Here is a 23,364-nt window from a genome sequence, read left to right on the forward strand (position 1 = left end):
GGTCTTTTTGGGTCCCCCTCATCTTTTCTGATGTGCATTCAAACAGGAAACTCCCCGCACCCAACAAAACTCTTTCCTCTATCCCATTGGCCTAAGATTTTATCCATAGGGAGTATCTAGAGATACTCCATACATATACAAAATATATCATTATATACTGGTTGAAATGGGTAAGGATGAAACACCTGGTCTCAAGGCGTTCTTTTTTTTTTTTTGTCGGAGTCTCACCCTGTCATCCAGACTGGAGTGCAGTGGCACACTGACGGCCACCGCAGCTTGGACCTTCTGGGCTCAGGTGATCCTTTTGCCTCAGCCTTCCAAGTAGCCTGAACTACAGGCATGTGCTACCACGCCCAGCTAATTTTTGATTGACTGTAGAGACAAGGTCTTGCCATGTTGCTTAGGCTGATCTCGAACCTGCTGGGCTCAGGCAATCCACTCGCCTCGGCCTCCCAAAGTGCTGGGATTACATGTATGAGCCAACGCACCCCGCCAAAGCGTTCGCTTAATAGAGTCATGTACACAGCATAAACAATGCAAGGCAGACAGTGACTCATTGGAGCAGTTAAAAGTGAAGGGAGAAGCCTCTGGTTGCAGTGATCAAGAGATGAGGAGGGAGACTGTAAAGATGGATCTTTAACCACAAGGACAATTTTAACAAAGGCAAAGCCATTATAGGTAGGTGAGAATAGCAACAGCCAAGGTGAAAGAATGACAACAGATTTAATTAGAGCAGTGGTTTTTAGGCTTTTTGTTCTCAGAACCCTTTTACAGCCTTAAGAATTAATGAAGATCCAAAAAAGGCTTTAACTTACATGATTGTATCTGTTGGTATTGACTGTATTGGAAATTAAGATTGTGGACCAGCCACAGTGGCTCACACCTGTAATCCCAGCCTGCTGGGAGGTGGGAGGACTGCCTAAGGCCAGGAGTTAGAGACCAGACTGGGCAATATAGCAAGACCCCATCTCTACAAAGTTTAAAAATTAGGCCGGATGCGGTGGCTCACACATGTAATCCCCAGCACTTTGGGAGGTGGAGGCGAGAGGATTGCCTGAACCCACAGGTTCGAGACCAGCCTGGGCAACTTGACAAGACCTCGTCTCTAAAATAAAATTTTATTTTTTTTAGTTGGAGTCTTACTCTGTCACCCAGGTTGGAGGGCAGGGCCACACTCCCGGCCACTACAGCTTTGACCTGCTGGGCTCAGGCGATCCTTCCGCGTCAGCCTTCCAAGTAGCTGGAACTACAGGCATGCGCTACCACACCTGGCTAATTTGTTGATTTATTGTAGAAATGAGGTCTCACCACGAAAGACCGTGGTGCGCAGCGAGACTCAACACCCTTTGAGGCCAAGAGATTTATTAGAGCAGCGGCTACAGAGGGTCTGTAACCGACTGGTAAGGGAGGGAAAGCGAGAGGGCGATGGCGAGAGAGGTCTGTATTTATTGGTTTGGGAGGGGGCGGCCAGTGCCGTACTAGGGTCTTTATTGGAGGGGGCTATGAGGTAGTATTCCTATAGGGAGATAATATTTGTGCATAGGTTTAAGTTTCGCGCGCGCGGGGAAAGCAGGAGCTTAGGGCCTTTGTTGTCTTTGTTTGGTTTTATATAGTGTTTAGCACCATCTCGGGAGACGCCCTTCTGACTGTTCCCTGTGCCTTTCACACCAAGTTGCCCAGGTGGGTCTCGAACCCACGGGCTCGGGCAATCCACTCACCTCAGCCTCCCAGAGGTGCGGAATTACAGGCTGGGCCACTGAGCCCGGCTTAAAAATTTTAAAAATTAGCCAGTGTGGAGGTACACTCCTATGGTTGCAGCTACTTGGAAGCAGAGGCTGAAGGATCCCGAATCCAGCAGGTCAAGGCTGCAGTGGCTGTAAGCATAACACTGCACTCCAGTCTGGGCGACAGTGAGACTTTGACTCAAAAAATAAATAAATAACACCAAGTTGCCCAGGACATCTCTGGGGGACCATTATTCTGCCTACCACACTAATTTATTTTGAAATAACAATTATAAACATGTTAACACAAATGACTTTTTTTTTTTATTAAGAAAGGTAGATTTATTAAAGGGAAGACTTGTTGTGAAGGGAACAACAGACAGGACAGGAGAGAGTTTTGTGTTTTTTTTTTTAAAGAGACATTCTCACTTTGTAGCCCAGGTTGGGGTCTGGAGTGCAGTGGCACGATCATGGCTCACTGCAAGCCAAATCACCTGGGCTAAGCAGTTCTCCTGCCTTCCAAAGTGCTGGGATTACAGGTATGAGCCACCACGCCTGATCTTTTTTTTTTTTTTTTGAGTTGGAATCTCACTCCGTTGCCCAGGCTGGAGTGCAGTGGCATGCTCATGGTCACTGTAGCCTCAACCTGCTGGGCCCAAGTGATCCTTCCACCTCAGCCTTCCAAGTAGCCAGAACTACAGGCATGAGCCACCATGCCTGGCTAATTTTTGGTTATTTATTGTAGAGACGAGCTCTTACCAAGTTGCCCAGGCTGGTTTCACTTGAGGAGTTCCAGCCTCCCTCCCCTGAGCAGGGCCTGAGGTGGGGAAGGGGGTATGGAGGATGAGAAAAGAAAGACAAAAACAGCGGGATTGGGAGGTTGGTCTCCTCAATGGGTGAGAGCAAGAGAGCAAGTTTATTTTCTAAGTATACCTCTTATATAGAGCAAAATCACACAAAGGACAGCAAAACCACACAAGTTGCTTTAAGTTCTTTAAGTTCTAGCAGGATATATGTTAATGTTTAAACTAAATCACACAAGCAGGTAAGTATTAATGACTAAACCATACATATCTTAACAACTATGTTTTCTAAGTCAAAAGCAAGGCAATTGCTAAGAAAAACAGCCTCTGGGCTAGCCAGGGGGCGGCTCTACTATCCATAGAAGAGCAGCCAAAGATCAGGGGAGACAAAGGAAACATAGGCTTGGTTTCTTGAACACAAGCCAAGAAACATAAGGACCTTGTCAGCTTATGTTCTGGTTTCCTTCAGGTTTCGAACCCCTGGGCTCAGGCAATCCTCTCACCTTGGTCTCCCAAAGTGCTGGGATGACAGGCTGAGCCACTGAGCCTGGCCCACACCTGATCTTAAATAACATATTTGAATGAAAAGTAACAATCTTCAGATAAAAAAATAAATAATGAGAAGAGTGATAATATTTTTACCTTTCTGGTAATCTCTTTAAGTTCTAGCATTAAAAAAAAAAAAGAGCCGGGCACAGTGCCTCAAGCCTGTCATCCCAGCACTTTGGGAGGCCGAGGTGAGTGGATTGCCTGAGCTCGCCGGTTCGAGAACAGCCCAGGCAACTTGGCGAGACCCGTCTCTACAATAAATCAAAAATTAGTCGGGCGTGGTGGCGCATGCCTGTGATTCCAGCTACTTGGCTGAGGCAGAAGGATCGCCGGAGCCCAGCAAGTCGAGGCTGCGGTGGCCGGGAGCGTATCGCTGCATTCCAGCCTGGGCGACGAAGTGAGACTCTAACTTAAAAAAAAAAAAGTATCATGTAATCACTTTAGTATCCTGAAAAGCACAGAACGTATACAAACATAGCAATTATTTGACTTTGGATGATTTCCAAATCCACCTCTCCGTTTCACAATCGGGAGGAGCAGCGTGGTCTCCCTTCGCCGACAGCACCACGTGGTATTAAGTCGCCCAGCTGAGACCTGGAAGCACTCTGCAAACGTGATACAAGATATCAAGCTAATTAGCTCCCAGGCTGTTGTGATGAGACGCTAAGAGCCCTAATACTAACACACCGATACTGGCGTACACCTGGAGTCTTGGCTTTCCCTTTAGTGATGTACTGAGAGGACAGACAAGCTCCCACAGCGGGAGGCGACCCGAAGGCGCGGCCCCTACGTGGGATCTTCATACCGCCTTCAACATTTAACACGTTTCACTTTGACTCGAGTCGGGGGCGCTCTGCACGGACTTCGCTTCCAACCCAGACACACGCCGCGGACAAAAGCATCTCCCCAAAATAAAAACGGGACGGAGAAAGCGGTGTGGGTTTAATCTGGAAGCAGCAGAAGCCGGGGAGCGCAAAGACCCGGGACCCCCGTCTCCGCCCCGCCGCTGGTCGCTTTAGCTGGGCCCACCCGGTCTCCCGCGACCGGGACTCCAGCCCAAGGGTCGCCAGCCCAAACCACGGGAACCACGCCGTCGTTCACGCCACTTGGGCCACAGCGACTCCTCCTACGAACCTTCCAGTTAAGAGATGGCTGGGACGCTTTCTTAGTTTCATTCTCCCAAGAGCCACAGTTCCGCGTCTTCCGCCCGCATTCGAAGGCAGAACTCGACGCGCCTTCCCACCAGACCCCTCCACCCGGTCACCCACCTCGGGGTCACAGACGGAAGCCGCTCCGCAACCCGGAAGGAGAACCCGCCCTTCCCACCGCCTGCTCGCCGCTTTCGGAGAGGCGGGAGCGCGCCCAAAGGGCCGCGCGTGCGCTGTGGCGCCGGCCGCCCTTCCGGTGCGCCCGGCGCGGAGAGGCGGCACACACGCAGGCACGCACACACGCACGCACGCGCGCCTTGCTACCCTCGCGCCGCCGCGGCCGCTCCCGCGCCCAGCAGTCGCGCCGTCCGCTCGCTCGAGATGCTGCGGGTCTGCCAGCTCTCCGGCGTGACCGCCGCCGCCCAGGTGAGCGCCGGGGCTCCCCGGGAGAGCGCGTGAGGAAGCCGGCTCGGGACAGCCACCGGGAAGCGGGCGAGGCGGTGGCGCTGCCTGGGCTTCGGGACAAGGGCGTGTTCCTCAGGGCAGCCCTCCGCACCAGCGGTCGCTGGGGTTTCGCCCGCCCGGGATGACTCGAGGTTATTGCGGAGCGGGGTGGGGCGTGGCGAGGAGGCGGGGGGCGTGGCTTCGCGGTCGCGTCGTCCAATCAGGGCCGCGCTGCCCCAGTCGCGGACCAATCCGGGCTGCCGGCGTCTGCGTTGCCGGTTGGGCGCGCGATCGGCTCCCAGTGTTGAAGGTCGAGGGGGCAGGACTACAGTTCCCGGCAGGGCGAACGTAGCACTCGCCTGTTGCATCTTTAATAAGGAGGTGCCGGGACTGGCCGGGTCTGGCTGTGACTGTCCGGGAGAGACGGTCTTTCTTTTCGTAGCTGAGAGCCCCTCCGGGCTACTCTTGATTCGGACAAAGGCGAAAGATGTTCGTCTGTGGGGCTCAGACTCCTAGCACCTAAGGAAGGACAGGGGTCATGACCTTGGGGTTGATTCCCGAAGTCAGGTTGGGGATATGTGTCTCTAGGCGCTGAGACCACTTGGACTGACACGCGAGGAACCTAAGCACACAGTTCCTTTCAGTTTGGCATAATTGTCAAAGCGACTTTCTGAAATCGGGAGTAAAACTAAATCCTTGGCTCACGATTTTCAGAAAACTGACATTTTGGCAAAATGTTGTGTATTGCAAAACAGGTCAAGCAATATTTGAATAAATTGCCTAGGCATCGTGGTTAAGAGATCGTAAAAGTCAAGCTTTGTGTGGTTTTTTTGTTTGTTTTAAATGTGCTTCTCTCCCTGTTTCTTGCTAGGGTAAAAGAAGCAGCCTCTTCCATAGGAAAGTGGGACCTGTATCAGTTTTCTGTTGCTATGTAACAGATACCGCACATTTAGCAGTGTAAACCAACACAAAATAGGCCGGGTGCGGTGGCTCACGCCTATAATGCCATCACTTTGGGAGGCTGAGATGAGAGGATTGCCTGGGTCCAGGAGTTCAGCACTGGCCTGGGCAACATGATGAGGCCTCATCTCTACAATAAATCAAAAAATTAGCAGGGCATGGTGGCTTGTGCCTGTGGTCCAGCTACTTGGAAGGCTGAGGCGGAAGGATCCCCTGAGCCCAGCAGGTCGAGGCTGCTGTGGCTATGAGCATGTCACTGTACTCTAGCCTGGGTGACAGAGTGAGACTCCAACTCAAAAACCAAAACGCATTAGCTTACAGTTTCTGTAGGACAGAGGTCTGGGCATGAGTGATTTGGGTTCTCTGCTCAGGGTCACACAAGGCCGTGCTGTGGTTCTCATCTGGAGATCAGGGACCTCTTCCAAGTTCTGCAGTTTGTTGGCGAGTTCAATCCTTTGCAGCGATAGGACTGAAGTCCCTGTTTTCTTGCTAGCTCTTGCCGGCCACCACTCTTAGCTTTTATAGGCTACCTGCAGCTCCTTGCCACCAGTCCTTGGAGGCCATTTGTGACGTGGACGTTTGCTTTGGTTTTTTGTTGTTTGTTTGGATGTTTGCTTTCTTGCAGGCTGCCAGGAACTTGTTTCTTGGACTTTAACATTTTTCTTTCTTGTCTTTGATCTCTAGACCCAAATCTAAAAGGCTTATGTGAGTAGACCACCTGGATGACCTCCTTTTCAGTTAATTCAGTTGTTTCAGGATTCCAGTTGGGAAATAAGAAGAAAACTAATTTAAACTTTGTAATGAGAAAATGAGGCCTTTTATAGCTAGCAGTCAAGATGTCCAAGTTTCTGAAATTGCTATCTTGTAAAATTCTTGGTTCCTTCTATCTCCTCAGCAATTCTGTACCATTTGACATTGTTTCTTTATGAAACTGCACTTTTGGCTTTTCTCATGTAGTCTCCCCGTTTTCCTTTACTGAGTCTGCTGCTTGTGCTTCTTGTACCTCTAAATATTCCCCTTCTCATTTTTTCCCATCTTTTTATATACTAATTTGAGATTATATCAACCAGAACATTTAGCCCTCAACAGGTGACTCTCTAGCTTTGTACTCAAATTTCTAAAGTCTTGATTGTTGTCAACTTATCCAGAATATTCCACTTGTCAACATGCTTTCCATTTCACCAAACCCCATCTTCTTAAATGTCTTCCCTTTACTATTCTTTCCTAGATTCAGTTCTTTAATATAGTAGTTAGTAAAGGTTTTTTAAAAGGCAAACATTTCATATCACACCCTTCAGTGACATCCCATCATAGTCAGAGTAAATTCTATGCTGCTTCTACACAGGCCCTTGATCTGGCTCTTTCCATAATTACCATTTTCTTCTCTGCCTTTCTGTTCTTTATGCTCATATCCAGAATGTGTCTCGTTACTTTTTCAATTGTTGTTTCTTTTGCCCTGAACTCTTCCTCACACACCTTTGCTTAGCTGATTCCTTTCATTCAGATATTTTTTCAAATACACCTTCTCTTCTTCCTGATCCAAAATAGACCTCACCACTGTCCCACTCCTTGCATCACTCTATCTTTACTCCTCTGTACGTTGTTTTACCTTGTAGCTCTGGCACTACCTGACATTATAATGTGTATTTATTATGTGGTTTCTTTTATTTTGTTTTTGGAGTTGGAGTCTCACTCTGTTGCCCAGGCTGGAGTGCAGTGGCACACTTACGGCTACCATAGCCTCAACCTGCTGGACTCAGGAGATTCTTCCACCTCAGCCTTCCAAGTAGCTGGAACTACAGGTGTGCTGCGCCACCACACCTGGCTTATTTTTTTATATGTTGTAGAGACGAGGTCTCTCTAGCTTGCCCAGGCTGGTCTCGAATCCTTGAGCTCAGGCAGACCTCTTGCCTCTGCCTCCCAAAGAGCTGGGATTACAACCATGAGCTACTGCGCCCGGCTCTATGTTTCTTTTATTGGTCCCAGTATTGCATCACCAGGCCCAACCTTTTTGAGATACTCATTGGATTTGAAGGACATGGGCCTTTAGCCTAGTCCAACCCTCTCCCAAACTTCAGACTTGGAAGTGGTCATTTGCATATACCATAGTCTTTTCTGCTTATAGCTTGAAAGACGATAAAGAAACATTATTTATTTATTTATTTATTTTTGAGTTAGTGTCTTCCTCTGTCGCCCAGACTGGAGTGTAGTGGCACCCTCATGGCTGTTGCAGCCTCAACTTGCTGGGCTCAGGCAATCCTTCCTCCTCAGCCTTCCAACTGTGGAACTATAGACATGCACCACCACAGCTGGCTAATTTTTTGATTTATTGTAGAGGCAAGATCTCACCATATTACCTAGGCTGGTCTCAAACCTGTGGACTCGGTCAGTTCTCTCACCTCCACCTCCCAAAGTGCTGGGATTACAAGCATGAGTGACTGCACCCAGCTATATTGTTGTTTTGTTTTGTGAGTCAGAGTCTCTGTTGCCAAGGCTGGAGTGCAGTGGCATGTTCACGGCCACTGCAGCCTCGACCTGCTGGGCTCAGGTGATCCTTCTACCTCAGCCTTCCAAGTACCTGGAACTACAGGCATGCACCACCACACCCAGCTAGTTTTATTGATTTATTGTAGGGACGAGGTCTCACCAAGTTGCCCAGACTGGTGGCGAACCCCTGGAATCAGGCAGTGCTCTCACCTCTGTCTCTCACAATGGTGGGATTGTAGGCATGAGCCACCGTACCCGGCTACATTATTATTTTTAAGAGCCAGCCAAACCAGCTTATTCAGTTAAGACCAAGTTTGATAGCTATCTAGTTTAGGATTGAACTTGTTTGTGCACATGAGCTATCATCTTCTAGAATTCTTTCTTTCCATTAGGTTTCTAAAACGGTATGTAACTCAGTAATAGAGATTGGCAACTAACCACATGTGCTAGAAAATAGTTGAATACATGCTGTAGTTCCGGCTCCTTGGAATGCTGAAGTGGAAACGCTGGAGCCCAGTGGGCCTGCTGTTTGCTTCTGCCCATACTAAATCCTCTTCATTATTCCTCATTTTCATATTTCTAGACCAGTGGCTTTAAAGCCATTTAAATTTACATCTTACATAACTTCATACCCCGGAGTGAGACTATATAAAGTATTTTCCCACATATACAAATGAGTTCGGTCCTTAGGGTGTGTTTGTAAGTCCAATTGTTGTAAGTCCAACAAAGTTAGCCTAAGCATCCAACTAACACAATCGTCAATATAGTATTATATTTATTTAACAGGCTATACTGCCACCTAGTGGAGAGAGATAATACATGAAAATGCATGTTGGCATCTTTGAAAGTTTGCAACTTGAAGGTTTGTATGTAGGGGACTTACTATATGCAGGGGAAACTAAAGTGTCAAATACCCACTTTTGCCATACTGCCATTTCCGTAGCTGAAGAACGCTTTTTCTTCTGGATATAGAATGTGTTTAACCTGAAAGATAATACTGTTTAATTGCCAGACTTACTGGAATTTTTTTTGGTGGGATGTCGTTTTTTTTTTTTTTTTTTAAATTGGAGTCTCACTCTGTCGCCCATGTTGGAGTGTACAGTGGCATGCTTACAGCCACTGCAGCCTCAACCTGCTGGGCTCAATCCTTATGCCTTTGCCTTCTAAGTAATTGGAACTACAGGCATGTGCCACGATTCCTGGATAATTTTTCTTTATTTATTGTAGAGACGAGGTCTCACCAAGTTGTCCAGGCTGATCTCGAATCCTTGGGCTCAGGCAGTCCTCTAATCTCCACCTCCCAAAAGTGCTGGGATTACAGGCATGAGCCTCTGTGCCCAGCTGGGATGCAATTTTAACCTTTATGTATTTATCTTGTGTCCACGACTGGGGGGAAATATAGAAAAAAATATGTTTTATCCTTAATGCATGATTCTTTTTTTTTTTTTTTTTGATTTGGAGTCTCACTCTGTCGCCCAGACTGGAGTGCAGTGGCCGCTCCTGGCCACCGCAGCCTCGACCTGCTGGGCTCTGGCGATCCTTCCGCCCCAGCCTTCCAAGTAGCCGGAATTACAGGCATGCACCACCATGCCTGGCTGATTTTTTTTTTTTTTTTTTTATTGTAAAAATGAGGTCTTGCTACCCAGGCGAGTCTCGAACCCGCGGGCTCAGGTAATCCACTCACCTCAGCCTCCCAAAGGCGCGGGATTACAGGCTGAGCCACTGAGCCCGGCTGCATGATTCTTGTAAAATATTTGAAGTTAATGGTAGAAAAAGTTAATTTGTTGCATATTAATCTGTATTTTAAATGTACAACTGGCCACTAACTTCTGGGTGCCTTTTTCGTTTGTATGGGAGGAAGCCTTTTGATAAAATCCAGGAGAGTGTTGTCAGTTATAATAACCAGCAAAGTTTATGGAGGAAACTGGAACCTTCAGAGACAGAAAACCAAACACGTGTTCTCGCTGAAATGTGGGAGCTAAATGGTCACAAAGATGGAAATAATGGAAAATGAGGACACCAGTAAAAGGAGAAGTGGGGAGAGGAGAGTTAGATTCAGAAATTACCTGCAGTGTTCACTATCAGGGGAATGGGCCGCCTGAGACTCAGTTCCCACCACTACACAATATGTCCATGTAACGAACATGCATATGTACCTCCTGAATCTAAAATTAAAAAAAGGAAAAAAATTCCAAAAATAAAAAAGACCACAGTCCAGTACCTATAAAACAATATTTGGACATGAACCACTGATGTATGTGTAATTATATGGTAACTATGTGCATGTATCATTTTACTTATATACTGCATGTGTCACAAACCATATCCTCAACAGGAGTAATAAAAATTATCTGTAAAAAAGAGCTCTGGAGACAGACCTTGTGTTTGGCAGTGGTTTCTTAGGTATGGCATTAAAAGCACAAGCAACAAAAGAAAAACAGATTGAACTTCATTAAAATATAAAATGTTTGTGCATTGAGGGGACACTTGAGAGTAAAAAGGAGAAAAACTTTTTCAAACCTTACCTGCTAAGTGTTTAGTATCTAGAATATGAGAAGAATTCCTGCAACTCAACAGCAAAAAAGACAACCCAAATTAAAAAATAGGCCAATCACTTGAAGAGCCATTTATCCAAAACAGATATACAGATGGCAAAAAAAGCACATGGAAAGATGCTCAGCATCCTTTAGCGCTAGATATATGCAGATCAAAACTACGAGATACTTAATTCACACCCAATAGGATGGTTGTAATAAAAACAGAAATTAACAAGTGCTGAAAATGATACAGAGATATTGGAACCCTCATACATTGCTGGTGGAAATGTAAAATGGTGCGGGTGCTATGGAAAACAGTGTAGTGGTTCCTCAGTAATTTAAACAGAATTATCATACAACTCTGCAGTGCCCCCCAAAAGAATTGAAAACAGGTATCAAAGCAATAGCCAAAAGGAGAAACAACTCAATGTCCATCATCTGATGACTAGATAAACAAAATGAGATGGCTGGGCATGTAGTGGCTTATACCTATTATCCCAGCACTTCGGGAGGCAGAGGCTAGAGGGGTTCGAGACCAGCCTGGGCAACATGGTGAGACCTCGGCTCTACAATAAATAAAAAAATGATCCGGGTGTGGTAGCACACGCCTGTAGTTCTGGCTACTTGGAAGGCTGAGGCAGAAGTATGGCCTGTGCCGGGAGGTTGACACTGAGGTAGCCATGAGCATGCCACTGCACTCCAGCCTAGGCGACAGAGTGAGATTTCGACTAAAAAAAACACCAAAAAATAAAACAAATGATACATAATCATAAAATATTCAGCCATAAAAAGGAATGAAGTACATACTACATACATGATGACATGTTACAGTGAGAATGAATATTAGAAACATACTAAGTGAAAGAAGCTGGGCACAGAAAGTCATGTATGATTCTGTTTATACAAAATACCTAGCATAGGCAGATTCATAGACATGGAAAGCAGATGGTGTTTGCCAGGGGCTGAGGAGAGGGAAAAATGGGAGGTGACAGGGATTTGGGTATGGGATTTTCTTTTGGTGTGATGAAAATGTTCTAGAATTAGATAATGGTGATGATGGTTGTATAGCATTGTGGATGTACTAAAGACCATGAAACTGTATGTTCTAGAGTGATTAAAATGGTAACGCTTACGTTAAGGGAATATTACCACATAAAAAAACAATCAAGCTGGGCTCGGTGGCTCAGCCTGTAATTCCGCGCCTTTGGGAGGGTGAGGTGAGTGAATTGCCTGAGCCCGTGCGTTCGAGACCCGCCTGGGCAACTTGGCGAGACCTCATCTCTACAATAAATCAAAAAATAAGCCGGATGTGGTAGCATAAGCCTGTAGTTCCAGCTACTTGGAAGGCTGAGGTGGAAGGATCGCTGGAGCCCAGCAGGTCAAGGCTGCAGTGGCCAGGAGCGGCCACTGCACTCCAGTCTGGGCGACAGAGTGAGACTCCAACTCAAAAACAACAAAAACAAAAACAAAAACAAAAAACAATCATACCACCAGCTATTTACAGATGACCTGAAGTATAGAGGCAGAGCTAGACGTACACATGTTGTGCGCACACACATCCCGCACTTTAAGAGGCTTCCATTGGTCCAAAATGGACAGCTTGACCAAAGAGGCAATAGTTGCAACTGGTTGTAATTAATCAAAAGTGTTTAAATCCATGAGTTCAAAAAGATACTTCTAATTAAAGCATAAAACAAGCCACCCTAAGCTTGGGGCAAAATAACAAATATTTTCTTTTTTTTTTGAATTGAAGTCTCACTCTGTCACCCAGACTGGAGTGCAGTGGCCGTCCCGGCCACCGCAGCCTCGACCTGCTGGGCTCTGGCGATCCTTCCGCCTCAACCTTCCAAGTAGCTGGAACTACAGGCGTGCGCTACCAAGCCCGGCTAATTTTTTGATTTATTGTAGAGATGAGGTCTCACCAAGTTGCCCAGGCTGGTCTCGAACCCGCGGGCTCAGGCAATTCACTCACCTCAGCCTCCCAAAGCGCGGGATTACAGGCTGAGCCACCGAGCCCGGCTAAAATAACAAATTTTATTCGGGGGAAGGGGGCACACTTCATCAACAAGAGTATCTACATAATGAATATTTGTATTCCTAACCTTGGATTGTGCCCCATATCTTTAAAATTAAAAATTAGAAAAAAACAACAACAATACTTATTGCCTCAATCAGTTCTAAGCTTTTCTTGCTCAGAGACCCTCATGAAGTTGCAGTGAGATAGTGGCTGGGGCTAGAGTCATTTTCCAGTTTTCTTTACATTCATGTGTGGCAGTGAATAGTAGCTGCAGCTAACACCTCAGCAGGGACTGTAGGCTGGACCACCCACATGTGACATTATATGTGTCTGCACTTCCTCATACTCTGGTGGCTGGGTTCCAGGAGTGACTATGTCAAGAGGCAGCCAGGCAGAAGGCATGTATCCCTTTCTTTTGTTTTGAGTTGGAGTCTCTGTTGTCCAGGCTGGAGTGCAGTAGCACACTCACGGCCACTGCAGCTTCGACCTGCTGGGCTCAGGTGATCTTTCCACCTCAGCCTTCCAAGTAGCTGGAGCTGCAGGCATGTGCCACCTTGCCTGGCTAATTTTTTGATTTATTGAAGAGACGAGGTCTCACCATGTAGCCCAGGCTGGTTTCGAACTCCTGAGCTCAGACAATCCTCTAGCCTCCACCTCCCAAAGTACTAGGATTTATAGGCGTGAGCCACCGTGCCAGCTTGTATATCCCTTTCATGTCTTAGTCTCTGAAGTCACAGAGCATCACTTTCACTGCCATGAATTAGTGAATTAGTAAGAAAGCCCTGCCCTTGCTTAAGCCCCCTGTTGAGGGAGTGGCAAGATTCTGGAAGAGCATGTGATGCAGGGAATAATGCAGTTGATTTTGGATAATACACTTTGCCCTCTGACCACAGCGGCTGATATCCCTCCCACATGCAAATATATCTACAGCTTTCCTCAATACCCTCCAAAGTCTCATGTCATCAAAGCATCAGGACTAGGACCAGGATCTTTGTCATCTAGATCGGATCCCAATGCAGGCAGGTCATCTTGGATGTGGTATAGCTCCTTAAACGCTTTTCTTTTTGATCTAAAGACTTGTGAACTTAAAGAGACAAGTTATCTACTCCCCATATATTCCACATATAATGGTATGACAGGTACAGAATAAGCATTAGACAATTCCGTTCAAAAAGACAGAGGCCAAGAGGCACACAGTCATTGGTTCCACTCCTTGAAGATCACTTTTCCAGAAAATGTAGCCTGTTTGCAGGTGAGTTGTTTGCACAGCCTCCTGCCTGTCCAGAGATGTTTGAGTCCAAAAGCCTCTTTTCATTTTGTTCTCTTTTTCGCTTGAAATATAAACTATCATGTTTTTCCTTAATACAGTGCTCTTAACAATTTTGTGGGTTTTCTGTGAATTTAATGGAGCTTTCTCTATTAAAGGCCACATCCACTAATCTCATGAAGATAAGCCCTCCCTTTTAGGCTATCTGTGAGGCTGCTATGGGATGTCACCCTTAATGCTCTAAGTAGCCTTGTTGTTTTCCCAGAGTCTGGGAATCACATCTCAAGATTCTTAGAGAACCTTTTCTCTAGGGTACTTCCCTAGATCTTGCTGAGGTGGTAAAGGATCTTTTAGTCACACACTGGATTTGATCTTTGGCATGAAGCTCTTATCTACTTGAGAATCATCTACCGACAGAAACTGAGAGAAAGTTTTATTTTTGAACCCACAAAGTCCTGACTCCTTTATGTTTCCTTAAAAATTTGCTTGAAAGCTAAACAGGTTTTCATTTTGTGTTTGAAAGCTCATCTCTCTCCCGACCATATTCAGCAAAGAGAAGCTAGTTAGCACTTCTTGAACATTCTCTTGGAACTCTTTCGCTTAGCCCGCCAATTGGTTGGGTATCGCTAGAGCTATACCTGGTGCTCTGTTTTCCCTGTCCGCCACCACAGATGACAGTTTTGGTCACTGCATAACAAAGATGTCTTTTTCCTCCAGATGCCAAAACTTTTTTTTCTTGGTTTCCTTTAAGCCCTCTCCGACTGCCTCTGTGAAAGCCATCAGGCTTCCGCTAATAGTCTCTTCAAGGCCTTTCCAGCTTTTGCCACCTTCCCCCACCAGCCCCAAAGTCATGACCACATGTTTTATGTTTTGTTGCAGTAGTACCCCACTTCTAGGTACAAACATATGTTTGCTTGGCTATAATTCTGTAACAGACCACCCTAAACTTAGTGGTTTTAAATAGCATAATTATTTTATGATAATAAGTGCCATTTAATGTTGTATAACTTATATAAGCAAAAATCACCAAGCACTTTGAGAGGGCATGAGGATTGCTTGAGGCCAAGGGTTCAAGACCAACCTGGGCAATATAGTGAGACCTGTCTCTACAAAAAAATAGCCAGGCATGTTGTTGGACGCTTCTTGGGAGGTTGAGGTGGGAGGATCACTTGAGCCCAGGAGTTTGAGGTTGCAGTGAGCTATCATCATACCACTGCACTCCCTCCTAGGTGACAGAGTAAGAGCCTGTCTCTTAAAAAAAAAATCGACCAGGCACAGTGGCTCACGCCTATAATCCCAGCATTTTGGGAGGCCAGGATGAGAGAATTGCCTGAGTTCAAGACCAACCTGAGCAACTTGGCGAGACCACATCTCTACAATAAGTCAAAAATTAACTGGGCATGGTGTCGTGTGCCTGTAGTTCCAGCTGCTTGGAAGGCTGAGGCAGAAGGATTGCCTGAGCCCAGCAGGATGAAACTTCGGTGGCCGTGAGCATGCCACTGTACTCCAGCCTGGGTGACAGAGTGGGACTCCAACTCAAAAAAAGAAAATTATTTTATTTATATACTTGAAATACTATATTTTCACTCCTTAGATTATCAGTGATTAAAAAATTGTTAAAGTGTGTTGGAAAAGATGTGAGGAAACATACATTTTAATTTTAAGAATACTTTTTAAAAGTACCCAAAATTATGTATGCACGGTGTTATTCAGTCTTCATTACTTATTATAACAAATTTAGAAAGACATCTCAATGTCCATCAGTAGGGGGCTTGTTAACAATGCGTTAAGTAACATCCATACAGTGGAACACCTAATTGCTGTAAAATCCCATAGGAAACTGTCCGTAAACTGATACACAGTGATCTAAAATAAATGTTCTTTTAAAAAACTTTAAAAAATGTATTAGTCATAATAACAACCTCAGAATTACTTACTGTTAAAGCAGCAGTTCTTAAAATGTGGGCTGAAGAACCCTTTAAGGGTATCCATGAGGTCAAAACTGTAAGATACATATTATTGAATGGACTTTATAGAGAGCTGGATGTATATTACGGTATTATTTGTTCAAAGGTGGGGAAGGTTGGGAGAATATGCATGCTGTGTAAATATAAATAAAATGTCTCAGTAAAAACAAGAAACTGATAGCATCAATTGCCTATGGAGTAAGGAGGTGGGAGAAAGAAGTGGGAGGGAGGCTTCACCCGACACATAAACCTTTCGCACTTTTATTTAAAATGTCAGATTTTAAATTGTTTAATACTAGCAACGATTTGCTTATAGTCAAATGAAATATATTTTGTCAAAGGGAGGATAGAGGGTCAAGATAAAACAAAGTAGAAGATGGATAAAGAAACAGGTTTAGGCCAGGCGTGGTGGCTCAAGCCTGTAATCCCAGCACTCTGGGAGGCCAAGGGGAAATGAGTGCCTGAGCTCAGGGGTTCAAGACCAGCCCAGGCAACTTGGTGAGACCTTGTCTCTAGAGTAAATCAAAAAATTAGCTGGGCATGGTGGTGCATGCCTGTAGTCCCAGCTACTTGGAATGCTGAGGTGGAAGGATCACCTGAGCCCAGTAGGTCAAGGCTGCAGTAGCTATAAGTGTGCCACTGCACTCCAGTCTGGACGACAGAATCCGACTCAAAAAAAAGAAAGAAAGAAAGAAACAGGTTTAAAAATACTCATGTGAATTAGGGCGTCCTCAAACTCTAGTGTTGAATCTGTCTCTGAATTACCTGGAGTCAGTTATTCGTTATTATGCTTGCTGCTTGATATTCCAGTTAGCTAGTTGTCCACTGTTGGTTTATTTTTTTAATTTTTAAAATTTTTATTTATTTATTTTAATACACATTTTTTAATTTTAAAATTGTGGGAATAATTTTTATTGTTTATTGTTTTGAGTCGGGGTCTCACTCTGTCACCCAGGCTGGAGTGCAGTGGCATGATCGTGGCTCACCATAGCATGGACCCCCTGGGCTCAGGTGATCCTCCTGCATCAGCCTCCTGAGTAACTGGGACTATGGTTGTGCACCACCATGAGCAGCTGTTATCCACTGTTAACAGTGCCTTAGCTTTTGACATGAATACCTATTTATATATGGACAGGTAAAAACATACAACCTTAAATAAAACACAGCTTTAATGGTCTCTTAATATTTTCTTCTTAAGTCACAAAAATGGACTGTTGAAATATAAAATTAAACCAGGCTCGGTGATTCACACCTGTAATCCCAGCACTTTGAGAGGCGAGAGGATTGCCTGAGTCCAGGGGTTCGAGACCAACCTGGGCAACTTGGCGAGACCTCATCTGTACAATAAATTAGCTTGGTGTGGTGGTGTGCGCCTGTAGTCCCAGAGTCAGTGAGACTCTGACTCAAAAAGAAATATAAAAATAAATACAGTTCTTTTTTACAGTTTTATACTACCTGCTTTACAAAATAGAAGGAAGACATCCTTATTCAAAGCTGTTCAGAAATGTTGAGAATTTTACACTTTAGGTAATAATTGAAATATTTTTGAAAAATGCCAATTATATCTGCTTTACATGTTTTAAAACATCTGAGTTTTTTTGTTTGTTTTTTCCAAAATGTGTTGAGAACATTAGATGTTTATTTCTAGGCTTTGGCAAATATAATGTAAATTACAGCTATGCTTCTAGAGTAATTTAATGTGTCCTGTGATCATGTGATATATTCTCTTAAAACCAAGATACTTCTATTTTGTTTTTAATTTTTTAATTTTTATATTTTATTTTAACAATGTGGTGTACAATTCAAGATTAGGTATACAAGTGGACATAATACAGTTAAAGTTTGGGCCTCCCTTTGGTAAAACTAAAATGCTTTTAAGAGGAAGTTTGTGTTGTTCTGATATTCCTTAGACACAGTTTCATTAAAGAACCTAGGGAAAGCATTTTTCCCTTTGACTTGTTACAGCTTTATTTTTCTACTTGATATAAAAAAAGATCTTTTTGTGGATGTAGTAAGTTTGAAGTTTCAAATTGATACATATGAATGGTTTTAGGTTTGTGAAAACCTTCTCCAGATCCTATTTAGATGCTCATTTATTGGCTTAATTTAGCAGATCCACATATTGTTAAAAACATTTAGGTGTTCTTTTATTTTTATTCAAACCAGTTACTGAGAAAAAAGGATCACTTGAGTCCAGCAGATCCGGCTGCAATGGTCTAGGAGTAAGACCGTGTCAAAAAAAAAAAACAACAACAACTCACAAAGCATATAGCCCTGATCATTTGCTTTTATGTAAGGATAGACTAATTATATGGAGATAGGTTTGCTTGAGCATTTATAACAGTTAAAATGTTTTTCTTAAAGCAGTTGCTTTTAGTCTAACAACAGACTAGAATAAACCAAAAACGAGCTTTTATTTTTGTTTGTTTGAATCAGAGTTTCACTCTGTCACCCAGGCTAGAGTGCAGTGGCGTACTCACGGCCACCGCAGCCTTGGCCTGCTGGGCTCAGGCAACCCCTCTGCCTCAGCCTTCCAAGTAGCTGGAACTACAGGCACATGCCACTACGCTGGGCTAAATTTTTTTTTAATTTTTTTATTGTAGAGACCAGGTCTCACCAAATTGCCTAGGTTGGTCTCAAACCCCTGAGCTCAGACAATCCTCTAACTTGGTCTCCCAAAGTGGGGGATTGCAGGCATGGGCCATCATGTCTGGTGTAATTCTTTTTTTATTTATTGCAGAGTGAGGTCTTGCCACGTTGCCCAAACTGGTCTTGAACCCCAGGGCTCAGGCAGTCTTTTCCCCTCTGCCTCCCAAAGTGCTGGGATTAACAGGTGTGAGCCACCATGCCTGACTGAACTTTTTTTTTTTAATTTTTAAAATTTATTTTATTTTAAAGATGTGGGGTACAATTCAGGATTAGGTATACAAGTGGTCATCATATAGGTAAAATTTGGGTTTCCCTTTGGTCCCCACTTTGCCTGTTTTTAGAGACAGGGTCTTGCTCTGTCACCCTGGCTGGAATGCAGTGGTGCAGTCGTAGCTCACTGCACCCTCGAACTCTTGAACTCAGGTGATCCTTCCATCTCTGCCTTCTAGTAGCTTGGACAACTGCATTCATTTTTTGAAGAGACAGGGTCTCGCTATGTTGCCTAGGCTGATCAAGAACTCTGGTCTCAAGTGATCCTTTCACCTTGGCCTCCCAAGATGCTAGGATTGTAGGTATGAGCTACCATGCAGGGCCTCCAAGAATGCACCTTTAAAAGAATGCCTCTAGGAGTTGACCAGCTGCATAGTTAGCTTAGAGAAGGGAAACTTGGTTTTCTGGATAAATTAGGCTGAGGTCAGATCTCTCCCTTGAGTGTGTATTTTATAATTTAGCTGGGCCCTGTAGGTGATTTTTTATAATTTAGCTGGGCCCTGTAGGTGATTTTTCTGATATCTAAATTAAGTTTACAGAGTAAATATAGATGTTTTTGTTAATAAAGCATATGACAAATACCAATTATATTTAAGAAATAACTAACATGCGTAACACCTGAAGGTGCTAATTGGTCACAGTCTGATAATTGTTTTAATATTTTAATATTAAAAATACTGCTGCATGAGCCTTGGGGTGCAGACAGCATCACTGGTTTTAAGAATCTATAAATTTTTTTTCATAGTAAATTGACTTCTGAAAATAATTATTTTTGTTTAATGAAGACATTTGTAATAAAAATATTATTTCTGTATTACCAAAACTAAAAGCTTTCTGGTTTCCTTTAACTGTATTGGCTCTGATGTTTTCTCCTTCTTCTTTAGAGTTGTCTTTGTGGGAAATTTGTCCTCCGTCCACTGCGACCATGCCGTAGATACTCTACTTCAGGCAGCTCTGGGTATGTAGTATGTTTCCCTATAACCAGACTTTTCACTACTGTGTGTATGCGTGTGTGTGTGTGTGTTTGTGTTTCTTGAATATGGGAATAGCTGCTAAAACTTTAAAAACTTTTTTCTTTGTAAAGTCGGATGTCTTGCTCTTTTACCCAGGCTGAAGTGCAGTGGTGGAACTGTGTAGCTCACTGCAGCCTTGTATTCGTGGACTAGAGAGCTCCTCTTACCTCAGGCTCCCTGATAGCTAGGACAACAGGCACTTGGTCTCAAACTCCTGGCCTCTAGCAATTCTCCTACCTCAGCTTTTCAAAGTGCTGAGATTACAGGAGCCACTGCACCTAGTCTCTTAAGCCTTTTTTTTAAAAGGGGTAATATACAGCCAGGTGCGGTGGCTCATGCCTGTAATCCCAGCACTTTGGAAGGTCAAAGTGAGAGGATTGCTTGAGCCCACAGGTTCGAGAGCCTGAGCAGCCTGAGCAGCTTGGTGTGAGACGTCATCTCTACAATAAATCAAAAAAATTAGCTGGACATGGTGGCGTGTGCCTGTATTTCCAGCTACTTGGGAGGATCACCTAAGCCCAGCAGGTTGAGGCTGTGATGGCTGTGAGCATGCCACTGTACTCCATCCTGGGTGACAGAATGAGACTCTGACTCAAAAAAAAGAAAAAGAAAGCAAAGGGGTATATACATTGAAGCTTTTAGGTAATATTGTTGGGGTACCTTCTGAAGCATTAGTTATATTTGTAGGTGAATATTTGTCAGTGGTGCACCTTTTGGTTCTTTGGCAACCAAGACAGATCCCCATGTGCTCTTTTCCACTTTATGGCAGATATTAATAGATTTACAACCAGAGCTCAGTATGTTCCATAACTCGAACAAGTATTTGTTCTATTTGAAATTTTGCAATTTCTTGTGAAGAGTTTATTTTATTGTATTTATGTAAATATTTAGTTAAGGGAGAGGAGCTTTGAAAGTTAATGATAGCTCTTTTTTGGGTTCAAAGGAATCTCATGATTGTGAACATGTTGAGTTTTAAGTGTTAAAAATGGTAGATTGCTGCATTCTTTGCATCCTAGATGTTGTATTTTTAAACATTGTCATTCATGAATAAACATTTTTAATTGCAGACATATTAGAAACAAATCGGGAAATGGTGATTTGCAGCTGTGGTGGTAAACCTGGCTGCTGTGATCTGCATTGGTGGTAGAGAAGTAGAGGTTAGAGGTCTTTGAGACTCTCACACTGGTAAGGAAAGTAGGTGCAGGAGAATTATCAATGTGTTTCCCATTTCTTTCTCTTAGGTTGACTGCTGGAAAAATTGCTGGAGCTGGCCTTTTGTTTGTTGGTGGAGGTATTGGTGGCACTATTCTGTATGCCAAATGGGATTCCCATTTTCGGGAAAGTGTAGAGAAAACCATACCTTATTCAGACAAGCTCTTTGAGATGGTTCTTGGTTCTGCACCTTATGATGTTTCATTGCCAAAGAAGCCGGTAAGAATTTTAAGTGACATTTCAATTTATCCAGTGGAAAACTTAAAAGCAAGTTGTTTCCTAGTATCCATAGGGAAGTCGTTCCAGGACTTGCTGACAAAAATGCCACAGATGCTTAAGTCACCGATAAAAAGTAATATAGTATTTGCATATAACCCATGCACGTGCTCCATATACTTCACATCATCTCTAGATTCCTTATGATACCTAATACTATGTAAATGTTATGTAAATAATTGTTAGACTGCATTGTTTGGTGATTCATAAAAAAAAAAAATCTGTAGATTTTCAGTACAAACACAATTTTTTTGTTGTTGTTTGAGTTGGAGTCTGACTCTGTCACCCAGGCTGGAGTGCAGTGGCACACTCATGGCCACTGTAGCCTCGAACTACTGGGCTCAGGTAATCCTTCCACCTCAACCTTCCAAGAAGCTGAAACTAAAGGCATGCGCCACCATGCCCTGCTAATTTTTTGATTTATTGAAGAGATGAGATCTCACCAGGTTGCCCAGGTTGGTCTTGAACCTGTGGACTCAGGCAGTTCTCTTACCTCGGCCTTCCAAAGTGCTGGGATTATAGGTGTAAGCCACCACGCCCAGCCACAATTTATTTTTTAAATTATTTTGACCCACAGTTGGTTGAATCCAGATGCAGAACCCATGGATACGGAAAGCTATTTTGTATGTATAATTCAGTGCAACTTGCTAGATGTATGTTTGTAAGTTCTCTTTGACTAATAGTAATCTGTACAGATGGATTTTTATCTTTTTGAGTACATACCACCTAGAAAACAGTTGTCCAGTACAGAAAGGTAAATGGAGAAGGAGCAGAGGTAATCATGGTTGCCCTGTAGACTGAGAGAGATCTGTATGTAAGCCCACACCGTTGCACCTATCAAGCTCTTACTTAGGACTCTTGACACAGAAATATGAAGTAGTCATGACAGAACACATCTATTATGGTTAGTAATGACTTCTTTTAAAACATAAAACAAAGTCACGTATCAGCTACATGCTTATTGGCTGACAGGAATATCTTCTAGTATTTCTGGAACTTTGTGCATATCTTCAGTTTCACTCTTTTTTCTCCACCAGGCTTCAAACATCTTAAAACTCTCAGCTTAAATATTTCTTCAGTCAAACACAGCTTCTTTTTGCGGGGTAGGAGGGTGTCGGCGTCTCACTCTGTTGCCCAGGCTGGAATGCAGTGACATGCTCATGGGTACCATAGCCTCCACCTGCTGGGCTCAGGCAGTCCTTCCACCTCAGCCTTCCACGTAGCTGAAACCACAGGCCTGTGTCATCGTGCACAGCTAACTTTTTTTTTTTAATTTGTTGTAGAGATGTAGTCTCATCACGTTGCCCAGGCTAGTCTTGAACTCCAGGGCTCAGGCAATCCGCTTGCCTCTACCTCCTAAAGTGCTGGGATTACAGGCATGAGCCACTGTGCCCTGCCCAAACACAGCTTCTTATAATAATTTTTTTAAAAGAGCGTGGATTTTTGGCTCTTTGGTATTGGGCATTTCTTTACGAGGCTGGACATGGCTGATCTGTTCATTCTTAGAAATTGAGCGGACCTCTTTTCTTCAGTATCCAGCATGGTCTACAGACTAGTCCTATAACAAAGTTAACATTTGGAAAAGCAGATGTCCTCTAACTTCATCTTCATAACCCACCCCAACCATACTTTTTCAAAATGTTTTTGGCTAATCTTCTACATCATGGATTCCTCCATATCAAGTTTAAAATGTCTATACTGGCTGAGGGAGACAGTTTTGCAGCTTTGTTAGTCAAGAAGCATAATTCTGTAAATTTCTTCTAAAATCCTGCGTCTATTTTAAGCTACATGACCCAGGAGAGATAGCTAGAAGCAGTCCTAGGAGCAAAGAGAAAGGCAGAAAAAGTCAGAGCGATGTCTTTTCTCACTTGACTTGGCTTCAGATGTCATCCTTTGCAGATGTATCTTTTCTCGCCAAGTAGCCTTGGCTTCTCCTCACTTCCCCTCAGCTGCCTTGCAGACCAATCCTGTATAGTAACTCAGCATGTCCATATCATACCATCTTCATATGTATACTCTTTCTGATTTGCTTTTTTGTATT

General features: G+C 43.9%; 1 protein-coding gene across 3 annotated transcripts in view; it reads left to right on the forward strand.

Moving 5' to 3' along the window:
* Positions 1-4,430: 4,430 nt before the first annotated feature.
* Positions 4,431-23,364, forward strand: part of IMMT (inner membrane mitochondrial protein) — a 53,053-nt gene continuing 34,119 nt past the window's right edge. For all 3 annotated transcript variants that reach the window (XM_008067582.1, XM_008067583.1, XM_008067584.1), the window contains exons 1-3: positions 4,431-4,650; positions 19,707-19,780; positions 21,077-21,266. In XM_008067582.1, the coding sequence (XP_008065773.1) occupies positions 4,606-4,650; positions 19,707-19,780; positions 21,077-21,266 (309 nt within the window). In that variant the 5' untranslated portion in view covers positions 4,431-4,605. The remainder of the gene's footprint in view (positions 4,651-19,706; positions 19,781-21,076; positions 21,267-23,364) is intronic.

Source organism: Carlito syrichta, unplaced genomic scaffold, assembly GCF_000164805.1.
Source record: "Carlito syrichta isolate Samal-C Ts95f unplaced genomic scaffold, Tarsius_syrichta-2.0.1 Scaffold309717, whole genome shotgun sequence".
Lineage (NCBI taxonomy): Eukaryota > Metazoa > Chordata > Mammalia > Primates > Tarsiidae > Carlito > Carlito syrichta.